The sequence below is a fragment of the Ursus americanus genome, chromosome 6 (genome assembly GCF_024610735.1).
Source record: "Ursus americanus isolate L20-20 chromosome 6, mUrsAme1.1.p, whole genome shotgun sequence".
Taxonomy (NCBI): domain Eukaryota; kingdom Metazoa; phylum Chordata; class Mammalia; order Carnivora; family Ursidae; genus Ursus; species Ursus americanus.
Window position 1 is genome coordinate 28,136,168 of NC_142132.1, and position 22,367 is coordinate 28,158,534.

Sequence of the window (22,367 nt, forward strand, 5' to 3'; positions counted from 1 at the left end):
GGGAAGTCATGTTAATTTCAAAGAGAAACAGTTATGCTTATTGAAAAGACCAGTGGTGTTATCCCATTTACTCTATTCATGCAAGTATGCTAGGATACCAGCTACACAGGGAAAGCGAAGCTGAAGAATGTCTCCAGCCCGAGGACTGCTATGTGATTCCTCCTGTACTTTCTTTGCCAGAGCCCACAGAGGGAGCCTCACAGGCCTACATCCTCCAGGATCCGGGGACAAAATTAGAAGGCAAAAAAAAAAAAAAAACCGGTAAGATAAGACTGATCATTTGTAATCTTGGTCTTAACAGTGACCCCATACCATTCCGTAAATACATAACATCCCGTTTGTAAATATGGTACTAACAAGAATAGGGTGGCCCCTAAATCCAGTCAAGAAATCAGAGTGTGGGGCGCCTGGGTAGCGCAGTCATTAAAGCGTCTGCCTTCGGCTCAGGGCGTGATCCTGGCGATCCGGGATCGAGTCCCACATCAGGCTCTTCCGCTATGAGCCTGCTTCTTCCTCTCCCACTCCCCCTGCTGTGTTCCCTCTCTCGCTGGCTGTCTCTCTGTCACATAAATAAATAAAATCTTTAAAAAATAAAAAATAAAAATAAAAAAAATAAAAAAGAAATCAGAGTGTATCTAAATCTTTTTAAAAAATTGACTGTGCTTCCTGAGGTTTAGGCTGTGTCTAGAGAAAGCTGTCACCTGGCCAATAGGACTGTAGTCTGGAAAAAAGTCAGACCTGTAAGCCAAAGTGCAACAGCGTGCATGCTTAGAACAGAAGCCGCTCTTTGGTCCAGACACCAGATCCATTTTTGTTTCGTTTCACCTGCAATGTTTTCTTAAAATGTGAATCTCCAAACTGAAAGCCTACCTATAAAATATGGGCTTCTGGCTTGTCCTGACAAATGAGAACTGGCAGACTGGGACAGCGTTTCTGCACGGCAGTCCTCAGCCCTTCATGTGGAGAGCATACTCTCCAGCTCCCCGCTTCTCTCCCCTCTCTCTGCCGCCTGCCTTCTGAGGTTAGAGAAACAGGCAGCAAAGATTAAAAACTCATTTTAGTTTATCTGAAATAATCCAAGGGAGAGAGAATCTAAAAATTATCCCAAATATCTAATGGTACATAGAGCAAGACATCAGGTTATCACAGCTTGAAGACAGTACCCCCCTAAGGGCATCTCCTGTGCTGGGCTCTAATTCTGGCCCGCCAAAAAGCCTTCTAAATCAATGACATGATCTCTAGACTGACTCTACCCACTAGGAGAGACTGCTCTATACACACAGCCTACCCCAGTTCTCTAGTCTGATGTTTTCTCCAGTAACTGAAGAATGGCATTTTAGTTTATCACTCGGTATCTTAGAACTGGTTAAGTAACAGCTCAATCCTAAAGACTGAATTGTTATGGATAAACAAATAAAACTGAATTCCTGAAATTGTAAAGCTAAAGAACAGACTACGGATTAAATTCTCAACCTTCTTCCTGTTTCCACATGCCTGGGTAGTAATAATAGTTCATGGGGTAGTAAAAAAGGGAGTTAGTTTGGATGCTTTTCTGAGGGAGAGAGGTCACTTAAGAAACCTATTCTGAGAAACCAACCAACATCCTCTGATCTCAAGATGCCAGTTCAGTTCACTTTACCTGAGTGGTAAGAATCTTGTTTTATACAGAATGGCTCCCAGTGTCCACTGAACCTCTCGGTCATATACCAGCTGGGCTGTCTGCAGGTGCGGGTAGTCATAGGGAAAGTGGAATCCTTCATGAAGGACTTGGTACATCCACGCTGATTTAAAACACTGATATCTGTGTGACAAAATAATATATTTTTAAAGAAGAATAAGGAAAAAAAGAATTCTAATGCTTTCTATATACTCCTAGTGGATGCCAAAAAAAGACAGTTCTCTCCCCACTTCACCTTCCTCACCTCTAGGTGGAGCCAAACCTAAGCCTACTTTATCTTAGGGTTTACCACAAAAGTGAAAATTGCTTTAATCAGTAATAATATCGTGACTGTGTTTCCTGCCTTCCTTCTTTCCTTCCTTCCACCCTTCCTCCCTTCCTTCCTTTCTTAAGAGAGCAAGACAGGGTGGTGGAGAGGCAGATGGAGAAGAAGAGAGAGAATCTCAAGCAGGCTCCATGCCCAGCATGGAGCCCGACGTAGGGCTCAGTCTCACAACCCTGGGATCACAACCTGAGCCAAAATCAGAGAGTTGGATGCTTAACCAACTGAGCCACCCAGGTGCCCCCTTTTTTCTTTTTATGAGTCCTTATCTTCAAGGAGCCTGCTGAAGTATCTACAAGTCTACTGACATGATGTCTGGGATTTGCTTTCAAAATAACCCAGCTGTGTTAAGAGGGGAGTAGAACGGTGGGGAAAATAGATGCAACAAGATTGGGCAGAAGTTGATAACCACTGGTAGAGAAGCAGGGTGACAGCACATCAGAGTTCATGATACTGTTCTATTTTTGTTTATGATTAAGATATTTTACAAATGCTTATAAAAATGGGAGGACCGATGAACCAAACTGGCAAAATATTGGCATTTGTTGAAGCTGGGTGAGGTTTATGTTACTTTTGTTTCTACCTTTCTGCATGTTCCATATTTTAATTTAAAAAACCCACCACTTTTGATTTCAAGCCACTAAGAGAACTTTTCGGTGACCTTGGTTTTCATTGACTTTGCTAAACTGGCTCACTGTTTTGGTCCCTATGGCTCAGAAAACCAAAATCTAAAATAATCAAATTCTCCTTCAACATAAAATCCCATCTGTGCGCTTACTTGGTCTCTCTCCCTCATTATAATCTGCCATCTACATTTTCAGGCTACACCTAAGGGAGAAAAGGGAGTTACTTACTTGAGTCGATGCTCATCTGCATGTGATGAAAAGAGGCCGTTCTTGAATCTCTGAGTCAGTACTGACCAGGCCATGCCACAGTAATCCTGGAACAACCACACAGAAATGGTGCAACGTGAAATGAAAGCCAAACGCTGTAACTTCCCTACAGTCACAGCTGCTCCATGTCTAAAGTTACTCGTGGACTACCAGTTGACAAAGGAAAACAGAACCACCAGCTTCATTCACTGGACACTGTGCAACACAAGTGCCAAAATGCAGGCTGTTGGAGGTCTCCTTTTTATTCCCATCACCTCAAGTCCAGTACAAAGCCAGCCCAACATGGCTCCTGAGCCTCCTCGGCTTCAGACAGGGAAAAGGTTAGGACCAGGAAGAGCAACATCAAAGCCAAAGGGAGCCTCATTCTACTCTATGTCAGACTAACATGAGCAGGTAAAGTAGATGGTACAGAATGGTCAAAATTCTACCACCAAATTCTACCAAAATTCTACCTGTCTCCATGTTGTAGTTTTCCCCAAAGGAATCATTCCTTTTGGTATGATCAGTAAATTAACGTTTCCTGAATGTCTCCTTTGTGCCAGGTGCTATTCTGAGTGCCAGGGAGATCTAGCAGTGAACAAAACAGACAAAACTTTCTGTCCTCATGAAGCTTACGTTCTAGTGGTAAGAGACAGATGGTAACCAAATACATATACGTGCATACATACATACAACATGCACATACGTACATACATATACACATACGTATAGTGTGTTAGATGATATAAGCGCTCACAGGAAAACTATTATTATTTTTTAAGATTTTATTTATTTGTTTGAGAGAGACAGCCAGCGAGAGAGGGAACACAGGCAGGGGGAGTGGGAGAGGGAGAAGCAGGCTCCCAGCGGAACAGCCCGATGTGGGGCTCGATCCCAGAACTCCGGGATCGCGCCCTGAGCGGAAGGCAGACGCTTAAGGACTGCGCCACCCAGGCGCCCCCCACAGGAAAATTAAAGCAGGAAAGGGAAATGTAATGTATTGGGAAGGGCTGCAGTTGTGGGTATGGTTGCTAGGGAAGGCATAACTGGGAAAGTAACAGTTGAGTCAAAGTAGAAAAAAGAGGGAGAACAAAATGATCTCTTTTACCTGGGAAAGAGAACATATTAAGCCCTAGCAACCTGGGTAAGCAGTAACTTGAGCCCTTTGGTGTTCAAGGGAATAGAATCTGAAGAAGTTTTAAAATGAGAGAAAGATGGGGGCCATGGACATTTAGGGAGCCCTGGATGCTGGAAAGGAAAAGGAATATGAGTGTATTCCTGGAGGCTGGAGAAGAAAGAACAAATACAAACCAGGTTTTCCTCAATGTTTCTTTTTTTTTTAAAGATTTTATTTATTTGAGAGAGAGAGAGCACATTGTGGGGGGTGGAGGGAGAGGGACAAGCAGACTCCCTGCTGAGCAGAGAGCCCAATGTGGGACTCGATTCCAGGACCCCGGGATCATAACCTGAGCTGAAGGCAGATGCTTAACCGACTGAGCCACCCAGGCGCCCCCTCAATATTTCTTAGGGACTGCCTTTAGGGAACAGAATATTATACATACTACAGATATATTTTTTTAAAGATTTATTCATTTATTTCAGAGACAGCACAAGTGGGAGGGGCAAAGGGAGAGGGAGAATCTCATGACTCCATGCTGAGCACAGAGCCTGACTCGGGGCTTGATCTCATGACCCTGATATTAGGACCTGAGCTGAAACCAAGAGTCGGATGCTTAACTGACTGCCACCCAGGCACCCCACAGTATTATTAAATTGCAAGTCTTCTTTCCAGAGAACCCTAGAGAACTGTAACAAAGCAGAAAGGAAAGAATAAAAAATATAAGAAAGGACAGATTCTTCCCATTAATTTCTATGCTAAAAGAGAGATCAGAAAGATAGGCAAAACTTCAGAAAGGAATCTAAATTAAAGGAGATTGGGCGCCTGGGTGGCTCAGCTGTTGAACATCACTCTTGGTTTCAGCTCAGGTCATGATATTGGGGTTGTGGGATCGAGCCCCACACTGGGCTCCTTGCTCAGTGTGGAGTCTGCTTGAGATTCTCTCCCTCTTCCTCCCCCCTGCCCTCCCCCAACCCCAACTGTACTTGCACACAGGCTCTCTCTCTCAAATAAATAAAATCTTAAAAAAAAAAATTAAAGGAGCTATACTCTCCCTCTGCCTCCCTCCCCCTCCCCCCCCCCCGCTTACCTGCTCACTCTCTCTAAAATAAATAAATCTTTTAAAAAAAAAGAAGGAGCTATAGAAAGCTAGCTAAACTTTTACCTGTTCAGGTAACTAATGATTTAATCCTATAAGCTGCTAATGTCCTGGATGTGCTCTAAATGAATTTTTATTTCTTCTGCATTTTAGTTTTAAATAATACTTCCACTGACATTGCTTTTCCCAACATCTTTCTAATATTCCAAGTGACCCTATATACCATTCTGGCCTCCTAATGACTCAAACCAAGAAAATGAAAGTGCACTTGCCCACCTGTGTGACATCGTCTCCAAAAGCACATTGCAACTGAGAATACGCAGTAAGGGGAAAAATATCTAGGGATGACACTCTGGCCACAAACATTAAAAAAGATTATTGGAAAACGAGAGGAAAAACTGTTAGCCACCACCACAACTTTGGACTAGGGTGATAATTTAGGTGATCCCGACATGCATGGAAACCTAAGCTTAATGAGCAGTCCAGCACAGTGGGTTCCTTAACTTCTGAGTCCACTTTCTCATCTATAAAATGAGGGCTCATAGGGCCCTTGCGAAGAATCCAGTGAGATCAGGCATGCGAAGCTCTTTGCACAGCATGTGGCACAAAGTTAGACAGCCACTAAATGGCCGCAGCTGGCACGAGTCATCTTTATTACAAATAATTTACCTGGGCAGCCTTGGCAAATGTGGGCCCGTGATAGTGGCCACCGATGCGTAACACATCCTCTGTACAGTAAAAAAACTCAGAGAAACCGTAGAACTCGCTGTTGTTGAAGTCAATCGGCGACTGGTAGATGCCATTCAGCGAGGCCTGGCTGGTGTTGGAACGAGCCAGCAGGGGGCTCAGCATCGCCCCGCAAGACGCCCAGTCTCCTCTTCCCCGGATGTGCAGCACCTGGCTGTTCCTCTCCACCACATCTGTGAGGCCCACCGGCAGGCAGGGATCCAGATATGGATTGTTGGGACTCAGACCTGTCTTCTGGCCCAGCAACCTGTCACAATGACAAAAACACACAAAACACATCACTAATGTACTCAACCTCTTCTAAGAAATGCCTAGAGTTTAAGAAACTTGGTCTAAGAATGCGCTTCACAGATCATCTTGTTTTACATGGCATCCCGAGAAACAAGACTGGAGCTTTAGCATGCAGTCGTAACACACCAAAATTTACCTTAAGCAAATGCAATTCAGTAGAAGGAAAGGGAAAGGAAAGGGAGGGGAGGGAGGAAAGAAGGAAGAAAAGGAGAGAAATATGGCAGTGATCAAGCTTTGTTCAACTGTTCAGTCCACATGTCCATCTCCCAGTGTAGAGTGAAACTGGAAATGTTAATCTGCTGGCCTCCATCTAGTCTTCATTTCCACTGGCCTCTTAAAAGTGTCGAGATCTCACATACTGAGTGAGGTTCTTAGGTTTAACAAAACACCCGGGAGGAGGTAAAGAGGGAAGGCCTGGAACAGGCTCCTGAGGAGGGGACCATGTCAGTGGTGCAGTGACAACTGCTGGCAATAGGAAGGACATGCCTGGCCCTCTCGGGGAGAGGAGGGGCAGGTTTTCATCCCCACTGTGGCTGTCACACAGTTCTGGCTATTTCAAGTCAGCACTTGCCCAGCAACAGAATTCCCATTCCTAAGGGGATGAAATACAGATCTGGCCGAGAACAGAAATTAAGTGAAGACCAAATAATGTTGCCAACCACAGTTAGTCATTCACCAGTTCCTAAAGAGACATGTGTTGAAGAGTGGACTGCCTGGGGTGAAGATGCCCCCACAAGGTAAAGACTAAAGGAGAGAGTGGGAATGTGGCAACACCACAAAATGCTTTGGAATGACTGGAACCTATTTTAAGGATGTGACACCAACTATGAAAAAAAAACCAACCTCAGAAAATCATATTAAGAAGAAAGAACTAGGGACACCTGGGCGGCTCAGTCAGTTGAGCATGCAACTCTTGATTTCGGCTCAGGTCATGATCTCAGGGTCGTGGGCTCGAGCCCCACATCAGGCTCTGCACTGGGCATGGGGCCTGCTTGAGAGTCCCTCTCTCCCTCTCCCCCCACCACACCCCTGCTTGCTCTCTCTCTCTCTAAAAAAAAAAAAAAGAAGAAGAAGAAGAGGAAGGAACCATTATGTTCTGAAATCCCAGTTTAGTAGATTAGCAGCTACACAAGATGAAGAATAAATCTTTTGAATTAGGAACTTAGAAACACGGCAAGAAAATACCAGTGCATGGGAGGAGAAGGATACAGCCTGGTAGGTTCTGACCAGAAAACAGCAAAGAGAAAAGGGCATCAGAACAACAAAGGAAGGAAATGGAAAAGGAAGCACAGCAGCTAACAAAGAAGGAACACAACAAAATTGGTGTGAAACTCTCCTAACTGTTCTCCAGATGCCGCGGGGCCAGCAGCCCAAGCAACAGGAGTACGGACATGAGAGTATTTTCAGAATGCAAACACACTGATTGATTTTAATGCATTTGTCAATCATCGGGGATAACAGGATTCTCCCAAAATACTGTGAACTCTTGGTAGTTGAGACTCACAAAAACAAGAAAGAATTATGAGACAGTATTTTCTTTAACATGGTCCCAATATAAGACAATTGCTGCGGAGAACTTATTACAAATAGGCTATCCTGGTCCTTCTTCAAACGAGTGTTTCTAGCAAAACAAACGGAGGTAAATAATTTTATGGTGAAAAAAACTCTGCTATTATGCTTCCTTCGATGCACATAATGATACAACTTTAAATAATAAAAAAAAAAATCTTACAACTGTTTGTACATTACAGCCTAAATACTTCACGTGGTACTCAAATGAAGAGTCCGTGATCTGTCCATGCTGCAGGGAAAACTGGCTATTCTGAACTTAATGAGAGAACAATGTAAAGCTTAATTCGGACTTCACATGCTTTTTATCTTTTATGCACACTATGGACCTCACTCCCACATAACATGCAAATCCACTGTAATTCAACAAATGTCTTCCATGTAGAGGGAACTGCTAAGAGCTGTTACAGCACACTGTAAATTAAGAACTTAATCTCACTGGGGCACCTGGGTGGCTGAGTTGGTTAAGCATCTGCCTTCGGTTCAGGTCATGATCCCAGGGTCCTGGGATGGAGCCCTGCATCGGGCTCCCTGCTCAGCGGGGAGCCTGCTTCTCCCTCTCCCTCTGCCTGCCGCTCCCCCTGCTTGTTCTCTCTCTCTGTCAAATAAATGTTTTAAAAATCTTAAAAAAGAAAAAAAGAACTTAATCTCATTTATCCTATGACACCATTTCTGAAACAGGACACTGCAAGAGGTCCCAATAAGCTACTGTAGTTTTTGAGTCCAAACTGCAAAGACCAGAATGCACCCTCACCTAGATTGAGTGGGACTATTAACAGAGGGTCTCTAAGCAACACTACCCCATTGTCAAGAGTGGTCAGGAAGAAGGAGGAAGCAAAAACGTATCTATCTTAGTAGGATAGGAGTATTTCCTCCTAGTATCTGCACCTTGAAGACATTCTATTTCAGAGGCACAGATCCCCACATCAAACGTACCTATTTTTGGTAAGAGTTTCATTCAGCACAAGGTCTTCATAGCGCTGCCGGGCAAAGTTGCCCCCAAAACCCAGGAAGGTCGTGACATAAACCCTATACACGTGTTCAGTATGCTGCACATCACAGCCCAGGTTGAATTCAGCCAGCAGGATCTTCGCTTCTTCTTCCTATAATACAATGTAAAGAGAAGAAAGGGAATTTTAGTTTTGGCTGATTGACAGCTATGACATCACTAATACACCAGTCTTGACGTGCTAGAACTTCTCTTTAAGATCTGTTATAGCGTTCTCTCATTCTTATAGCATTATTTTCAACAAAGATACAAAATGACAAGCCTACATAAAACAGTACAGAAACTAAATACCAAATTAGAGACTACAACATTATCTGTAGTTCTACAGAAGGTAGAATCATTATTACAGATGATGTCATTTTCCTGCACATACTTTTCTGATTTTCTAATTCTCCCAAATGAGAATATACTCTTTTTATCATCAGGAAAAAAAAATCCTTTAATAAAAATAAATTTAAGGAATTTGGGAGATCATCATGAGACCTATGCTATGGGTTTTTCTAAAACTATTCAAGAGGATCCCATGTTCCCTATCACAGGGACTGGGATTGGGAAAGTTCCCTTTTACTGGACCCCCAGTGAAAAAGTGGCTCTATTTTTTTAACTTCAGGTTCATAGGTTGAATTAATCATACTCCTCAGTTCATGGTACATTATTATGCAAAGCCCCATTTTTGTTTTATTTATTTACTTCCTTTTATCCTCATATTCACTCCCATTCCTGCTCCTACAGGCAACCATTCTAATGTGCTTAATGTGTAATATATGTTCGTACATACTGTTGTAAAATGAAATTATTGTTTTGAATGTATTTGTTTTTAATCTATGAAGATGCTATTGTGCCCGGCAACTTCACTAAGTATATACACAAGAGGAGTGAAAACTATGACTAATCAAACGTGTGTATGTGAATGTTCACAGCAGCATTATCCATAATAGCCAAAAACTGGAAATAAAATCCAAAAATCTATCAACTGATGAATGCATACACAAAATGTGGCATGGTCATATAATGGAATATTATTCAGCCACAAAGAGAAAGGAAGGACTGATATGTGCTATAACAGAGATGAACCCTGAAAACATTTTGCTAAGTGAAAGAGGCAGACATACAATGTCACATATTGTATGATTCCATTTATGTGAAATACTCAGAACAGGCAAATCCACAGGAGACGTGAAGCAGATTATTGGTTGTCAGGGCTACAAGGAGAGAATGGCAAGTGACTACTAATGAATGTGGGGATTCTCTGGGGTAATGAACATGTTCTAGAATTCATGGTGGTTGGGTGACTTTGTGAACGTGCACAATTTTGTGAATTGTTAAAAAAACAACACTTTAGGCACTGAGGATTATTTATATTTTTTAAAGTGCTATTGTGTTATGTCTCGTTCTTTTCCTTCTTTACCAAGCACTAAGATCCATCTTTAAGACCTATGCATACATCTAATTTGTTGCTTGCAAGTATACTTTCTACACCAGTGTCACCTTCTAAATCTACACAAACAAAAAAGTCATTTGTTTAAGACTTTAAGGATCAGTGCCTCTTACCGGAACCATGCCTTCAGTCTACATGTTGACAACATACGAACAAATATAGACTAAAATTAAAATGTCTTACAACCTAGTTCCCTAAATTTCCAAACCTTGCACAGACCCCTGCTGATTATCAAACCCACATTTCTAACAATCTTGTTGGATATTAGACACATATGTTCCTCAGATATTTCAAATTCAACATACTCAAAACTGAACTCACTGGTCGCAGGAGACCAGAAAGACGCTCTCACCCAAACCACCCAGGCCATACTGATTTGCTTAGCATCAACCCACCCTTTACCCTGGGGTCTCTCTCAGTGACTGGGTTCCTTACCCTACCAGGTACCTAGGCGGGAACCTCAGCATCACTGGCCATCCCTCCCTGTTCTACCCACATAACTATATTACATTGGTTTTTTAAATTCCAAAAATCCCTGAAATCTGTCCCCTCCACTCCATTTCCACTTACATTGCCTTATTACTTCTCACCCAAGGTTCCCTGACCTACATTTCTTTCTCCTACTGACACCAAAATTATTTTCCTAAAAAATCAATTATATCATAGTCACATAATACAGAGCTGGAAAGAACCTTAGAAATTTAATTATTTCACAGATGATGAAACTGAGGCCCCTATGACTGCCCTACTCAAAAACTTTTGCTGGTTCTCCTCTCTCTACAGATATAAAAGTGAAATTCCATAGCATGGCACCCAAGACTCCTCACCATTTAACTTCATCTTATCTTCCTAGACTTAGCTATACTACACTGGAAAATCCTATACTGCAACAGGCTATTCACCATTCCCTGGACATTCTGGGCTCTTTGCTGCTGCTTCTGTGCATACTGTTCCCTCCATACAGGTGGCCTTCCTCCACCTCCACTATGCAAAAGCCTATTATCATCCAAGACCCAAGTAGCAAGCCAGGATGACTCCCATTCATGGAGCAGGGGACATGGGGTGGGGACATTGCTGGCATCTGGTAGAGGCCAGAGGTGCTGCTAAACATCATATTATGCACGGGACAGCTACAACAAAGACCTATCCAGCCCAAAATGTCAATAGTGCCAATGATGAGAAACCCTGGTTTAGATCAAATGATAGCACTGTCGTGGTCTGCCTGTTTTCACTGGCTGTCTTCACTGATAGATTATCAGTGAAGCTTTGGGGGGCAGTATAATATGTCTCAGTCTTTGCCCATAACAGGTGTTTAAAAACTGTCTGCATTTCTTTTTCTTCTCTATGATATAACTTCTCCTTCGAGATACGTTCTTTACACTCTAGTCAGGTAAGGAATATTAGAAACACAAGTATGTATAAAATACTGTACTCTGGGATTTATATGTATTATTATGTTTAATCTTCAGGCAGCTCTAGGAGATGGGGAGTATAATTATAATTGCTAAAATACATTAAACATCACATACTGGGAAGTTTGTTAAGTGCTTTACACACATGGTGTCATTTCATCCTCCCAACTTTATGAAGTAGATACTATTATTATTATTCCTTTTATATATGAGGAAGTTATAAATTTTAAATTATAAGTGAGGCTCAGAGAGGTAACCTACCCAAGTTAATATAAGCTAGCAAGTATTTGAATAAATATTTGGACCCAGGCAAGTTGGTCTAAGTCCAAAGACAGTGCCCTTCTTCTCAAATACTGACATTTCTAGCAACCGAATTTCCCTAAAAGGTAAAATACCTGTTTTGGAGGAAGGACAGAGGTTGAGGTAGGAACTTCATAAGCAATCTGAAGAGAGGCTCCTCCCATATCCAGTATCCCTACTGTCCTTCTGCGCCCTGCTGCCAATTCCTGGGGAGCCTCGGCATCAGATTCTAAAATAAATAAGGGAACAGAAAGGACCTAGTAATTAAAAAACAAAATTAAATCAAAAAGAAAAAAAAAACCCAAAACAGAAATTCCTTAAAAAAAGAGCAAACTGAAATAAATTAATCTAACTGTATCAACTATATATTATAGAGAATTCTTTCAAGTAACTTAAAACATAGCATTTTTACTATATCCCCTTATAGAATGTACCTTAATGATAAAAAAACAGATATCTTAAACTGCATTTTAGTAGTCTTATTGATAATAATTTTATTGGTATTATTATTTTTAAACCATTAAACATATATTATGAAATAAAGCAAATGTTTATATTAATATCTTTAGGAACATAATCAGCATAAGAAAAAAAACATATAAATATAAAATCAAAGATATTAAGCAATAACCTTATCATTTTAAATATGAATTGGAACTATCACCATGAAATCATGATTTATTTTTCTCTTTCTAAAAATACGTATTTTCTAGCTCTGTTCACTGAAAGGGCCTAGGAGCAAGGATAATCCAGGAGCAATGAGCACCCCTGGCATCCACCGTCACTAAATATCATTTTCCAATAAAAGAAACCGGGGCTCCTTAAAAAATGGCTGATGCTAGGTCTAAGGTAGAAAAAACAAGATGAGCATGGAATACCTTACTGTGTCAAAAAGCAAGTGACATAGACTACAAGACTGTTGGGATGTTAAAAGGTACGGGAGCCAACCTAAAGGTGCTCCTACTGGCCAAGGATGGTGTAATTCGAGCACCGAAAAGAATAATGATGGGGAATTTTTATAACAGGTTAGATCAGGTTGACAATACCTGAATCCTGAACACCTGATCATCTTAACATGACTAAAAGTGAGACAACCAGACATTATAAAACTCCTGATGTGATGTAATAGGAAACACTTAGCACCAATATTTATGATTTATTCTTGCCAAAAGAATTGAATCTGTGTCTAATCAAGGTTCTGTCTCTAATCTCCAATTCACAGGACATAAAGAGGGATGAGAGGCATGTTGCAGACCCCACAAAGATGCAGTCAATCAAATCAAGAATGTGTCCAATTCATTCCATCAAGTGACCCAGTTTTGTTTTTGTTTTCGTTTTTAATGAGTGATTTGAGGAAAAGAGGTGGGAGGGGGGAAACTGTTTCAGAATAAAAAACTGATCAATCAAACATAACATGTGATCCTCATTCAGATTCTAATTTTAACAAGACAACTACAAATAAACATTCTTTATTCAATAAGGGAAGTCTCTACCTGGGTAGATGGATGTTACATAATATCAGAAATTGTTAATGTATTTAAGTTTAAAAATGTCATTGTGTGTATTTCATTTGTTTTGAAACTCCTCATTGGTGAGAGATACACACTGATGTACATGAAGATAAAATGATATGTCTGGGGTTTGCTGTGAAAAATTCAACAGGGAGGGCACCTGGGTGGCTCAGTCGGTTAAGCATCTGACTCTTGGTTTTGGCTCAGGCCATGATCTCATGGGTTCTGAGATCAGAGTCCCGTGTTGGGCTCCATGCTCAGCGGGGAGTCTGCTTGAGATTCTCTCACACTGCCCCTCTCCACACTCCCACTCTCTACCTCTCACTCTCTTTCTCTCTCTCTCAAAATAAATAAATAAATAAATAAATAAATAAATAAATAAATAAATAAATAAATAAATATTTCTTAAAAATCCAATAGGAAAAAAACCTGTATTGTATGAAGGGAGTGTAGGGCCAAAAACTGGCCAACCACTAATTAGTAGTGAGTCTGGGCATTGGGTTCATGGAGATTCATTCTACTTCTGTGAATGTTTGCAACTTTCCATATTAAAATAAGTTAAAAAATAAAAGAAGGCAAATTAGGACTGGAAAATGAAGCATCTTAAAAGAGTTTTTAAAAATGAAAGAAGAAAGAAAAACAACTCAAACACAGCGCTTACGTTCTACTGATAGGTTATAACATAAACCTTCAGTGCTTAGAACTCTCGTAAGATGACAGCATTACTCACCATCCTCATGGTCGAATCTTCCCAAAACAAAGTTGATTCCGATCCACGCATAAACTCCTAAGTAAGAAATATGAAAGTCCTCGCTTAATTCTCTATTGCTATGTCATGTCTACACCTCTTCCCAGGTCCGCTCTTTTCCCCCTTTTCTTAGAAAAAGGTGATGACAGTATTTTATTCCACACTCTCAGTGTTACGAATTTAAAATCTCTTATGATGCTTTTCCCTTTAAAATGATTTGCATTGTCTAAATTTCCTACAGATGACTATGGATTAATGTATAAAAACAAATAGTGAAAATGTGACTCTTGGTAGTTCTGGTTCTGAGCGAGATGGAGTAAGCACCTCCATCCTGTCTCCCCACCGAATACAAGTGTGAACTCCGGACGGAATGTATAGAGCAGATTTGTGAGACCTCTGAAAGGAGATAATAATGGGCACACTGAGACAGAGATCAGAAGTTAAAGTACCATCAAACCGGTAGTGAGTTCCCCATTACCCCCCCCCCCAATATTGCCAGGCCTGGACTCAAAAGCAGCTTGAAACACAAAAGGACATACAGGTGTGGAGAGAAAGAACTTCAAGACCTTGCTTTCTGGGCCAAAGAGAATTAAAAGGGACTCCAAAGGTTCAGAAAGAATGGAGGAAAATCCCCTGAGTTTTTTCCCCTTTATTTGTTCTCTGCTACCCCAGGCAATCCTGCAGGGGTAGAGGCAGAAGTTGGGCAGGTACCTGAAACTCCGAAGGATATGAATCCTCTTCTCTGACTAGAGGAGCTACAGCCTCAAGAGTTGGGGAAAATCTCTATTGCTTATTTTCTTCTCTCTGTCCTCTACCAAGTAGCCCTGGGTGCAGATACAATCATGGGAAATGCATGGCAGAGGAGGCAAATTAAAGTCCTGGCTTTCTGACTGGACGACCATGAAAGTGAGCCCCAGGGAACCAGAAAGTATTGGGGAGATCACGGAGACTAAGGAATAGAGTGGTGTATCAACTCCTGGGCTCACATGTGTGGATCTCACGCTAAACAATATACCAAAGGTTCTGAGAACTGAACTACTGGCTAGACAGCCCATTTGTATGGGCTATGTCCAGGTTCTGGACTGGCCACAGGGCGACACACAAATGCGACAAATCCAAATAGCAGTGCCAAGGTTTTAAAAAAATGAATCAACAGAATCACAGACAACAGAAGGCAGGTCAGAACTTGAGGCGTGAACCTAACCAGGTCAACTCCCTGCTAAAACAAACAATCAATATTCTACTTATGATAGAAAAAAGACCCAGCGTCTCGTAATGTAATATTCAAAATGTCCAGGATACAGTATAAAATTACTTGGCATAAAAGGACCAGGAAATTATCAACTCATAAGGGAAAAGATGCCAACCCCAAGAAGACACAGATGTCAGAATTATCAGAAAAAGATATTAAAGCAGTGATATAATCAAGAAATAAGAACAGTCTTAGCATGAATGGAAAGACAAAGAAATAGAATATAAAAAAGAACCAAATGAAAATTCTGAAAAAGGCAATACTGAAATTGAAAAAGGTAAATCTTTTCCCTTATGTGAACTGTAACTAGAATGCATAGATTTTCTCTTTTTCAAGAAATGGAAACATAATGTGTCATACAAGCCACATTGGGGCCACATGAGAACACACATTCAACTCCACCCCCAAACCGCAAGCTTTTAGGGAAATATCAGTACTACACAGTAAATGCAACAGAGGGAAAGCCCATAACAAAAGAAAAGTAAGTAGTGATCATCCCGATCACCCCCTAAAATTAAAGTTTCCCCTTACTTTAATCTAATAATTTGCTTTACATTTGAACTTGGCAAACTCAGTAGAACTCAGAGAAGTATGTATGTTTTCAAAACTACGATTAGCTAACCAAATATCCATTTGGAATCATCACTAAATACTAATGCATTCTTATAAACATAGTACTTAGCACAAAGTTAAAAACAAATATAAACATAGAACTTCTAGAAGCAGCATTCTTTTTTTCCCATGTTTTAAAAATTTAAATTCAATTAATTAACATATAGAGGATTAGTTTCAGAGGTAGAGTTCAGTGATTCATCAGTCTTATGTAACACCCAGTGTTCATTACATCACATGCCCTCCCCTTAATGTCCCCCCACCCACTCCCCTCTAAAAGCAGCATTCTAAAATAGATACCAATGCAGAATATAAATAATAATAAAAAAAACCTATACAGCAGAATCAAGAAAGTTATTCAAAGAAAAATAAAAATCAAATATATAAAGTAATCCTAAACCCCCACCAGAAAGACTATGCCATAGTTGGCTTCCGGGAACCAAACCAGTGTGCCCCTCGAGGCCCAGTACCTTCCTGCTTCCCAGAGATCACTTCTGCCTGAGACTGGGAAAAGAGGAAGTCAAACTCCAGCGGTAAATCTCTCACTAGATCAGCCAAGATGGCCAGCTGCTTTCTGTAAGAAAGAAAAAAATATAAAAGTTAATCGTTAAACACCCTTCTCGCAATTAGCTTCAACTTGACCTTCTACTCAGACTTGTTACGATTCACTGCTCACATACCCCATCCACCAGTTGAGCCCTGCTTCTTTTTGGTACCTCCTTTGATTTCAAAGGTTTAAACTGCTTCCAAAGTACATCCTCCTACTTAAAGGGCAACATGGTACTAGTAATACTTTTCCTTTTTTATAATTTTACAACTCAAATAGCGTTAAAAGATGAGACCATGGTTCTGTGCCTCTCACAGGCTGAACATGTATAAGAGGCAGGAAGCACAGTTTCGTAATTACATGATTCCTAACTACTGTGAACGGAAGCTGTTAGACTGAGGAACACAATCTCATCCTCAGATCTCACCCAATACAGAAACAACGTCTCATGTCACCACACCACGAGCGCAGTTAGGTCCACAAGTTTTTAATAATCCTTTACACAAGCTGACAATGAACTTTTTAATCTCCTTTTACATATTTCAAGGGTTGGGTTTTTTTTTTCCTTTATAAAAATCTTATCATGTGAAAAACCCAGATCAAGATCAAAATCCAAAGGTTATAACAATCTGGGGACAAAGTCTGAGACTCAGTACCTAGGTTGTTTTCTCCTCTACAGTTTTGTGTTATCAGTGTTATTAAAGAAAGGCAAAGAAACAAACCTAGAAGTAATAATATCAATGTAGAGAAAATGATTAAAAATAAGAGCAATTATCCTGGATTTTTAAAATTACTCATTACAAAAATATTCCATTGGCTCAGATAGTTGTCGGCATGACTTAGTGGAGAATGTTAACACTTAAAAGTGAAGAATACATTTAAAGTAATAATTTCCCCGTATACTGTCAAATATAGTGTCCAAAAAAGCTCATCGGTATACATATTAAAGTCTTGCAATAAAAATTTTGCATGTGGACCAAGAGGGACTGTTTTGCCCTCCCTACTGGAAATGCTTCTAAAATACCCAAAGAAGAGGGCTTGCTGGTTTTGGCGATGATATGAAAGAATAGGCGCCAACATACGCTGCTGTTTGGAACATAAATTACTGGTACGATCTTGCTAAGAGCAATCCAGGACGATGTATCCACATTTTTAATGTGCTTAACCTCTGACTAGCTATTACACTTTTAGAAACTTTTGCAAGGAAATCATCAGATAGGAATACAAAAAGGAAGAGAATATTGCAACAGTATTTATAGCAATGAAAAAGTAAAAATAACCTAAATGCACATCCTTAGGTATTGGTTAAATAATCTGTGGTATATCCATACAATGTGATACTAGACAGATGTTAAAAGAAATGAGGTCAATATAGATCCATATGTACTGATGTGAAAAGATGTCTGATATATTCTGAGTTCTAATAGGATACAAAACGGTATATATAATATGATCCCAGTTTATATTAAACAATAAAACAAAAAAAATTCTTCATGTACCACACAGGATTCTCTAAAATTCAATTACTGTTTCTTTATTAAAATAAAAAACTTTTTTTTAAAAGATTTTATTTATTTGACAGAGAGAGAGACAGCCAGCGAGAGAGGGAACACAAGCAGGGGGAGTGGGAGAGGAAGAAGCAGGCTTCCAGCGGAGCAGGGAGCCCGGTACGGGGCTCGATCTCAGGACCCTGGGATCACACATACACCTAATGACTGAGCCACCCAGGTGCCCCCCCCAAAAAAACTTTTAGTGGCAAAATGTTGGTAACTATTGAAGCTGGGTGGTAAGAAAATAAGGATTCATTATGCTGTTCTATTTTTTTTTGATGTTTGAAATTTCCCATAACAAAACTTTTTTTTTTCCCTTTAAGTATCACCTTGTACTATCTTTGTAATTTTTTAAGGATATTTCCATTACAAAATGAAAATGAGGTAAAACAAACTATTAGTTCAGGCCTTTGGCAAAGAAATAAAACCTAGCGCTAACACATTTCAAAATACAGTCCAGGTGATTTGAACCCATTTTGAATATTCCTCACAAATGCTAATAAGTTAGCAAAGCATTAATTAGACAAAACAGGTTCTTGCAATGATGGTTACATATATGTCAACAACTACACGGGGCGCCTGGGTGGCACAGCGGTTGAGCATCTGCCTTCGGCTCAGGGCGTGATCCCGGCGTTATGGGATCGAGCCCCACATCAGGCTCCTCCGCTGGGAGCCTGCTTCTTCCTCTCCCACTCCCCCTGCTGTGTTCCCTCTCTCGCTGGCTGTCTCTCTGTCACATAAATAAATAAAATCTTAAAAAAAAACCAAAAACCCAACTACAGCTGCCTCAGTTGGTAGCAATGATTTCATAAGCCCAGGAAGAGATCCATGCATTATTAGAAGAGGTGATCAGAAGGCAAGTTAAAATGCAAGCTCTTCACAAGTTCTTAAGATAAATGAAATATTAATATTCAGAGCTTCCATGCAGACAGTGAACATCTTAGACAAATGGAATGGAGCTACATAGTGGGTTTTGTCTGGATGGAAACTTCTTTGACAGAGTCAATGATGAGCGGCATCAGGAGATGAGACACTCTTCTTTTACTCCAGACCCACAGAACATGGCCAAACCATCACCCTCTGGGTCGGCTCTGCCTTTTTGACTTCCGAGTCAGCTTCTTCTCTGGCCATCCTCCCCCTTCCTTGGTGTTGACCGCAGACCACTCACAGAACTGTGATGTGGCATCCCTGTGTCACCTATACTCTTCCTAGGATTTCTAAATTTGGAACTATGTGAATATTACTTATGTCAAAACCAAAATTCCTAAATTGCATGTGCAATATGGTTACAACTTTGTAGAAACTACACACAGATGTACAGAGAGAAGGGAATGTGACAAGACAAACACTTTTGATAGGGCAGTAGGAATATTAGTGTTTGGGGTTTTTCTTTTTCCTTTTACGATTCCTTTAATGCAGCTATAATATTTTAAAATTTGGTTTTAAAAATAAAAACAAAACAAAAAATTTTTAAAGGTCAAGGTATATGGAAAAATAAGGGGCTAGATCTCCCATTTCCACAAATGACTATATAAAATAATCTCCTTCTCAACAGTAGACCAGAGAGTAAAATAATAACCATGTGTCTAAACAGAAGGAAAGAAGTCCACTGAAAGAACTGTGTACATATGTTATCTGGCACATCTGGCATATCTGGCATAAGCAGCACGAAGCCCTATATGTATGGCTGAGGTTTTTGTTGTTGCTGGCCAAGAATACAAAATAAAACTTTCTGGAAAAGGTTACTGTTACTTACCAAGAAAAAATATTTAAGCTAATAAAAAATACCTGATGCCTATGAGACTTTGAACATTCCAGAAGGACGAATTCTAAGGTTAAGGGAGTTCACTCCCATCCCATGACCATAGTAAGTGTGGAGGGGTCAGGAAGGCGTCGAAGGGGAGAAATCACAAACAAGAAGGGGTGTGACCTAAGTATAGCCACTGCCTCTTCCTCCTCCTCTTCTTCCAAAGAAGGAAGAGGGATCAGGTGGTAAGATCCTGGGCTAAACTACAAGGTCAAGTGGACACTGGACTGGTTGGGGTTGAAAAAACTGGTCTAAAGCAATGGAGACTGAACTTTGCAAGCAGCACCGACTATCACCAGGGAGCCAGGCAGTTACAGACAGAGCAGCATTCCTACCAGAGCCTTTCCTACTGGCCTCCAGGTACCTCATCACTCAGAGGAACCTCCTACGACCCTTCTGTACCCTGTCTAGTGATCCAAATTTATCACCATCACCATTGCTTCTCAAGCAAAACTAACAGTCATTACAGCCATCTCAGATAGATATCGATCCCAAAGAAGCAAGTGACATGAAGCGTTGAACTACGGCTTGTGAAATAATGACGTGCGGGGGTGGCTCTGCTCTATTTCGAGCAAGGAGTCTTTTAGTGCCACCTGTCAACTCTGTGTGGTATACCCACAGCCCAGCTTCAGACCAGGGAACGACAGACAACAATGCATAGAATCAGTCTTGCAACTCTCGTGCCACCCATTTTCGTGTGTTTTTCAGACCCTGCAGCTCACCTCTCAGGGAGAAGCCGCATGCCTGCTGTGCACAGGATGTAAAGGGGTGTCTCCTTGTGCTTCTTCACAGGCACATGAGCAGCAGCAAAGCTCAGCAGAGGACGGAGGTAATCACTGGCATGTTCCGGGGTGTCTGCCATTGCAGAGATTCCTTAAGTAAGACAAAATACTTTAAAAAGCAGATCACATTGACTCAGAAGACTGATACTCCATAAAGTTCTGCTTGAGGTCCTAAATGCTTATTTATTTGCAAGGATGGGAACAGCAATGAATGAGATATCCCTCCCATTATCGAGAATCTCAAGGAAAAAAAAGGTAGCTTTCCTTCTCCCTCTTCTCTCCTCTCTCATGCCTGCAGCAGATAAAAAGAGATTGACAATAAAATATATTCTGATTAGTACCTGGCTTGATTTTTTTAACGACTGGTTGGCTATTTCGGTCTCTCATCTGTTTGATGTCCAGCAAATCATGGGGGTTGCCATTATGTCTTGGCCAGAAATAAACAAAAATCCGGGAGCCACTGCTACCACAGTCCACAACAAGTCCATAATTTAGAGTTGGGTCTTCAGTGTTGGTTGCTTCAAGATCCCCTACTCGAGCCAAATACCTAAGCCAGACAAAAAGAGAAACTGGTATCAAGCATCCAGGTCCACAAAAGGCACCACCACTTTAATTCATTTGTCATGAGTCTTCATTAACTGTCCATATGTGCCAGCCACAAGGAACCATGCATCTTAAGGAATGAAACAACACTGATCATAGTTACTGATGTACAGATATGAGCCAACAGCTGGTCTGCTCGCCTAGAGGCCGCTGGAATCAGAGAACTAGAAGATTCCTCCATATTTGGGGGCAGTTCTGAAACTGGCTGGGGTACCAAATCTTTCACCAACTTTAAAGAGCTTCTAGGCCTGAGTAAATAACTGGTTTTTGTTGTTATAAGCCACTAGGATTTGGGGCAGTTTGTTACACACACCAGTTAAATAAAAGAATTCTAATAATTTCTCTTCTATCTATCCTTTCTGTAAATAAAGAATACTTTGGAATGATTATCACTTAATATGTGTTTCTAGGTGGTAAAAATTTATGGGGCTTTTTGCTTTGTACTTTTTATTGGTAGACTTGCATTAATAAAAATGTATTTCATAAATACAATAATTATTCTTCTCTACAATCTTTTAAAGTATTTTGTAGTCATAAAAAGAATGTATATAAAGTATGTATAAACAATAACGATAAAACAATGTCTCTGTACCCAACACCCAGTTTAAAAAATAAAGCATTACACTGCTTTAAAAAAAAACCAAAAAGCTTCCAGGCCCTAGGACCTCAGTACTTTGTCTTGGGATTTTTTCAGATTCTCATTACAAGATATTTATTTGGCTGACAGCAGAAAGATGAAACAAGTAAAGATGTTACCATCAAAACACCAAGGTTTGAGTCTCAGCTCTAGCCCTTTCTATGCTGTGTGACCTTCGGCAAGTTACCTAACTTCTCTCAGACTGTTTTCTCATCTGTAAAATAAGGGTATGGGGTCTCCGCCCTCAGAGAGACAACATATGCTGAGTGGTTAGCACAGCGCTGTGCTGTCACTGCTCTTGTTTTTACGCGATGAGTATTGGGAGAGCAAATAGTAGAAGACTCTCTAGAGAAAAGGGCTGAAAAGTCCAGAAGAAAAGGCAGCTAAGAGTTGGTAAAATGCTCCTGAGCTCTGAGGCTTTAATAAACATTAGAGCTCACTCAGAACCTGAGGGTCTGAAAAGT

At 40.6% G+C, this 22,367-nt stretch overlaps 2 protein-coding genes and 1 pseudogene across 3 annotated transcripts in view; 2 read left to right on the forward strand and 1 right to left on the reverse strand.

The window, feature by feature from the left end:
* Positions 1 to 13,187, forward strand: part of COX15 (cytochrome c oxidase assembly factor COX15) — a 36,620-nt gene extending 23,433 nt beyond the window's left edge. Inside the window, exon 9 of one of the 2 annotated variants that reach the window (XM_045784407.2) lies at positions 13,077 to 13,187. In XM_045784407.2, coding sequence (XP_045640363.1) covers positions 13,077 to 13,166 — 90 coding nt within the window. In that variant the 3' untranslated portion in view covers positions 13,167 to 13,187. Of the gene's footprint in view, positions 1 to 180; positions 270 to 13,076 lie in introns of those variants that run through there. The other variant, XM_045784417.2, reaches the window with a different exon arrangement.
* The window catches only part of ENTPD7 (ectonucleoside triphosphate diphosphohydrolase 7), a 50,459-nt gene that overhangs the window by 15,398 nt on the left and 12,694 nt on the right, over positions 1 to 22,367 (reverse strand). Inside the window, exons 4-12 of the mRNA XM_045784380.2 lie at positions 21,005 to 21,210; positions 20,604 to 20,754; positions 16,448 to 16,551; positions 14,096 to 14,152; positions 11,950 to 12,083; positions 8,632 to 8,798; positions 5,758 to 6,082; positions 2,855 to 2,940; positions 1,640 to 1,801 (exon numbers count right to left, since the gene is read on the reverse strand). Of these exons, the coding sequence (XP_045640336.2) occupies positions 1,640 to 1,801; positions 2,855 to 2,940; positions 5,758 to 6,082; positions 8,632 to 8,798; positions 11,950 to 12,083; positions 14,096 to 14,152; positions 16,448 to 16,551; positions 20,604 to 20,754; positions 21,005 to 21,210 (1,392 nt within the window). The remainder of the gene's footprint in view (positions 1 to 1,639; positions 1,802 to 2,854; positions 2,941 to 5,757; positions 6,083 to 8,631; positions 8,799 to 11,949; positions 12,084 to 14,095; positions 14,153 to 16,447; positions 16,552 to 20,603; positions 20,755 to 21,004; positions 21,211 to 22,367) is intronic.
* On the forward strand, positions 6,174 to 8,636 carry LOC148109782 (receptor-binding cancer antigen expressed on SiSo cells pseudogene; annotated as a pseudogene).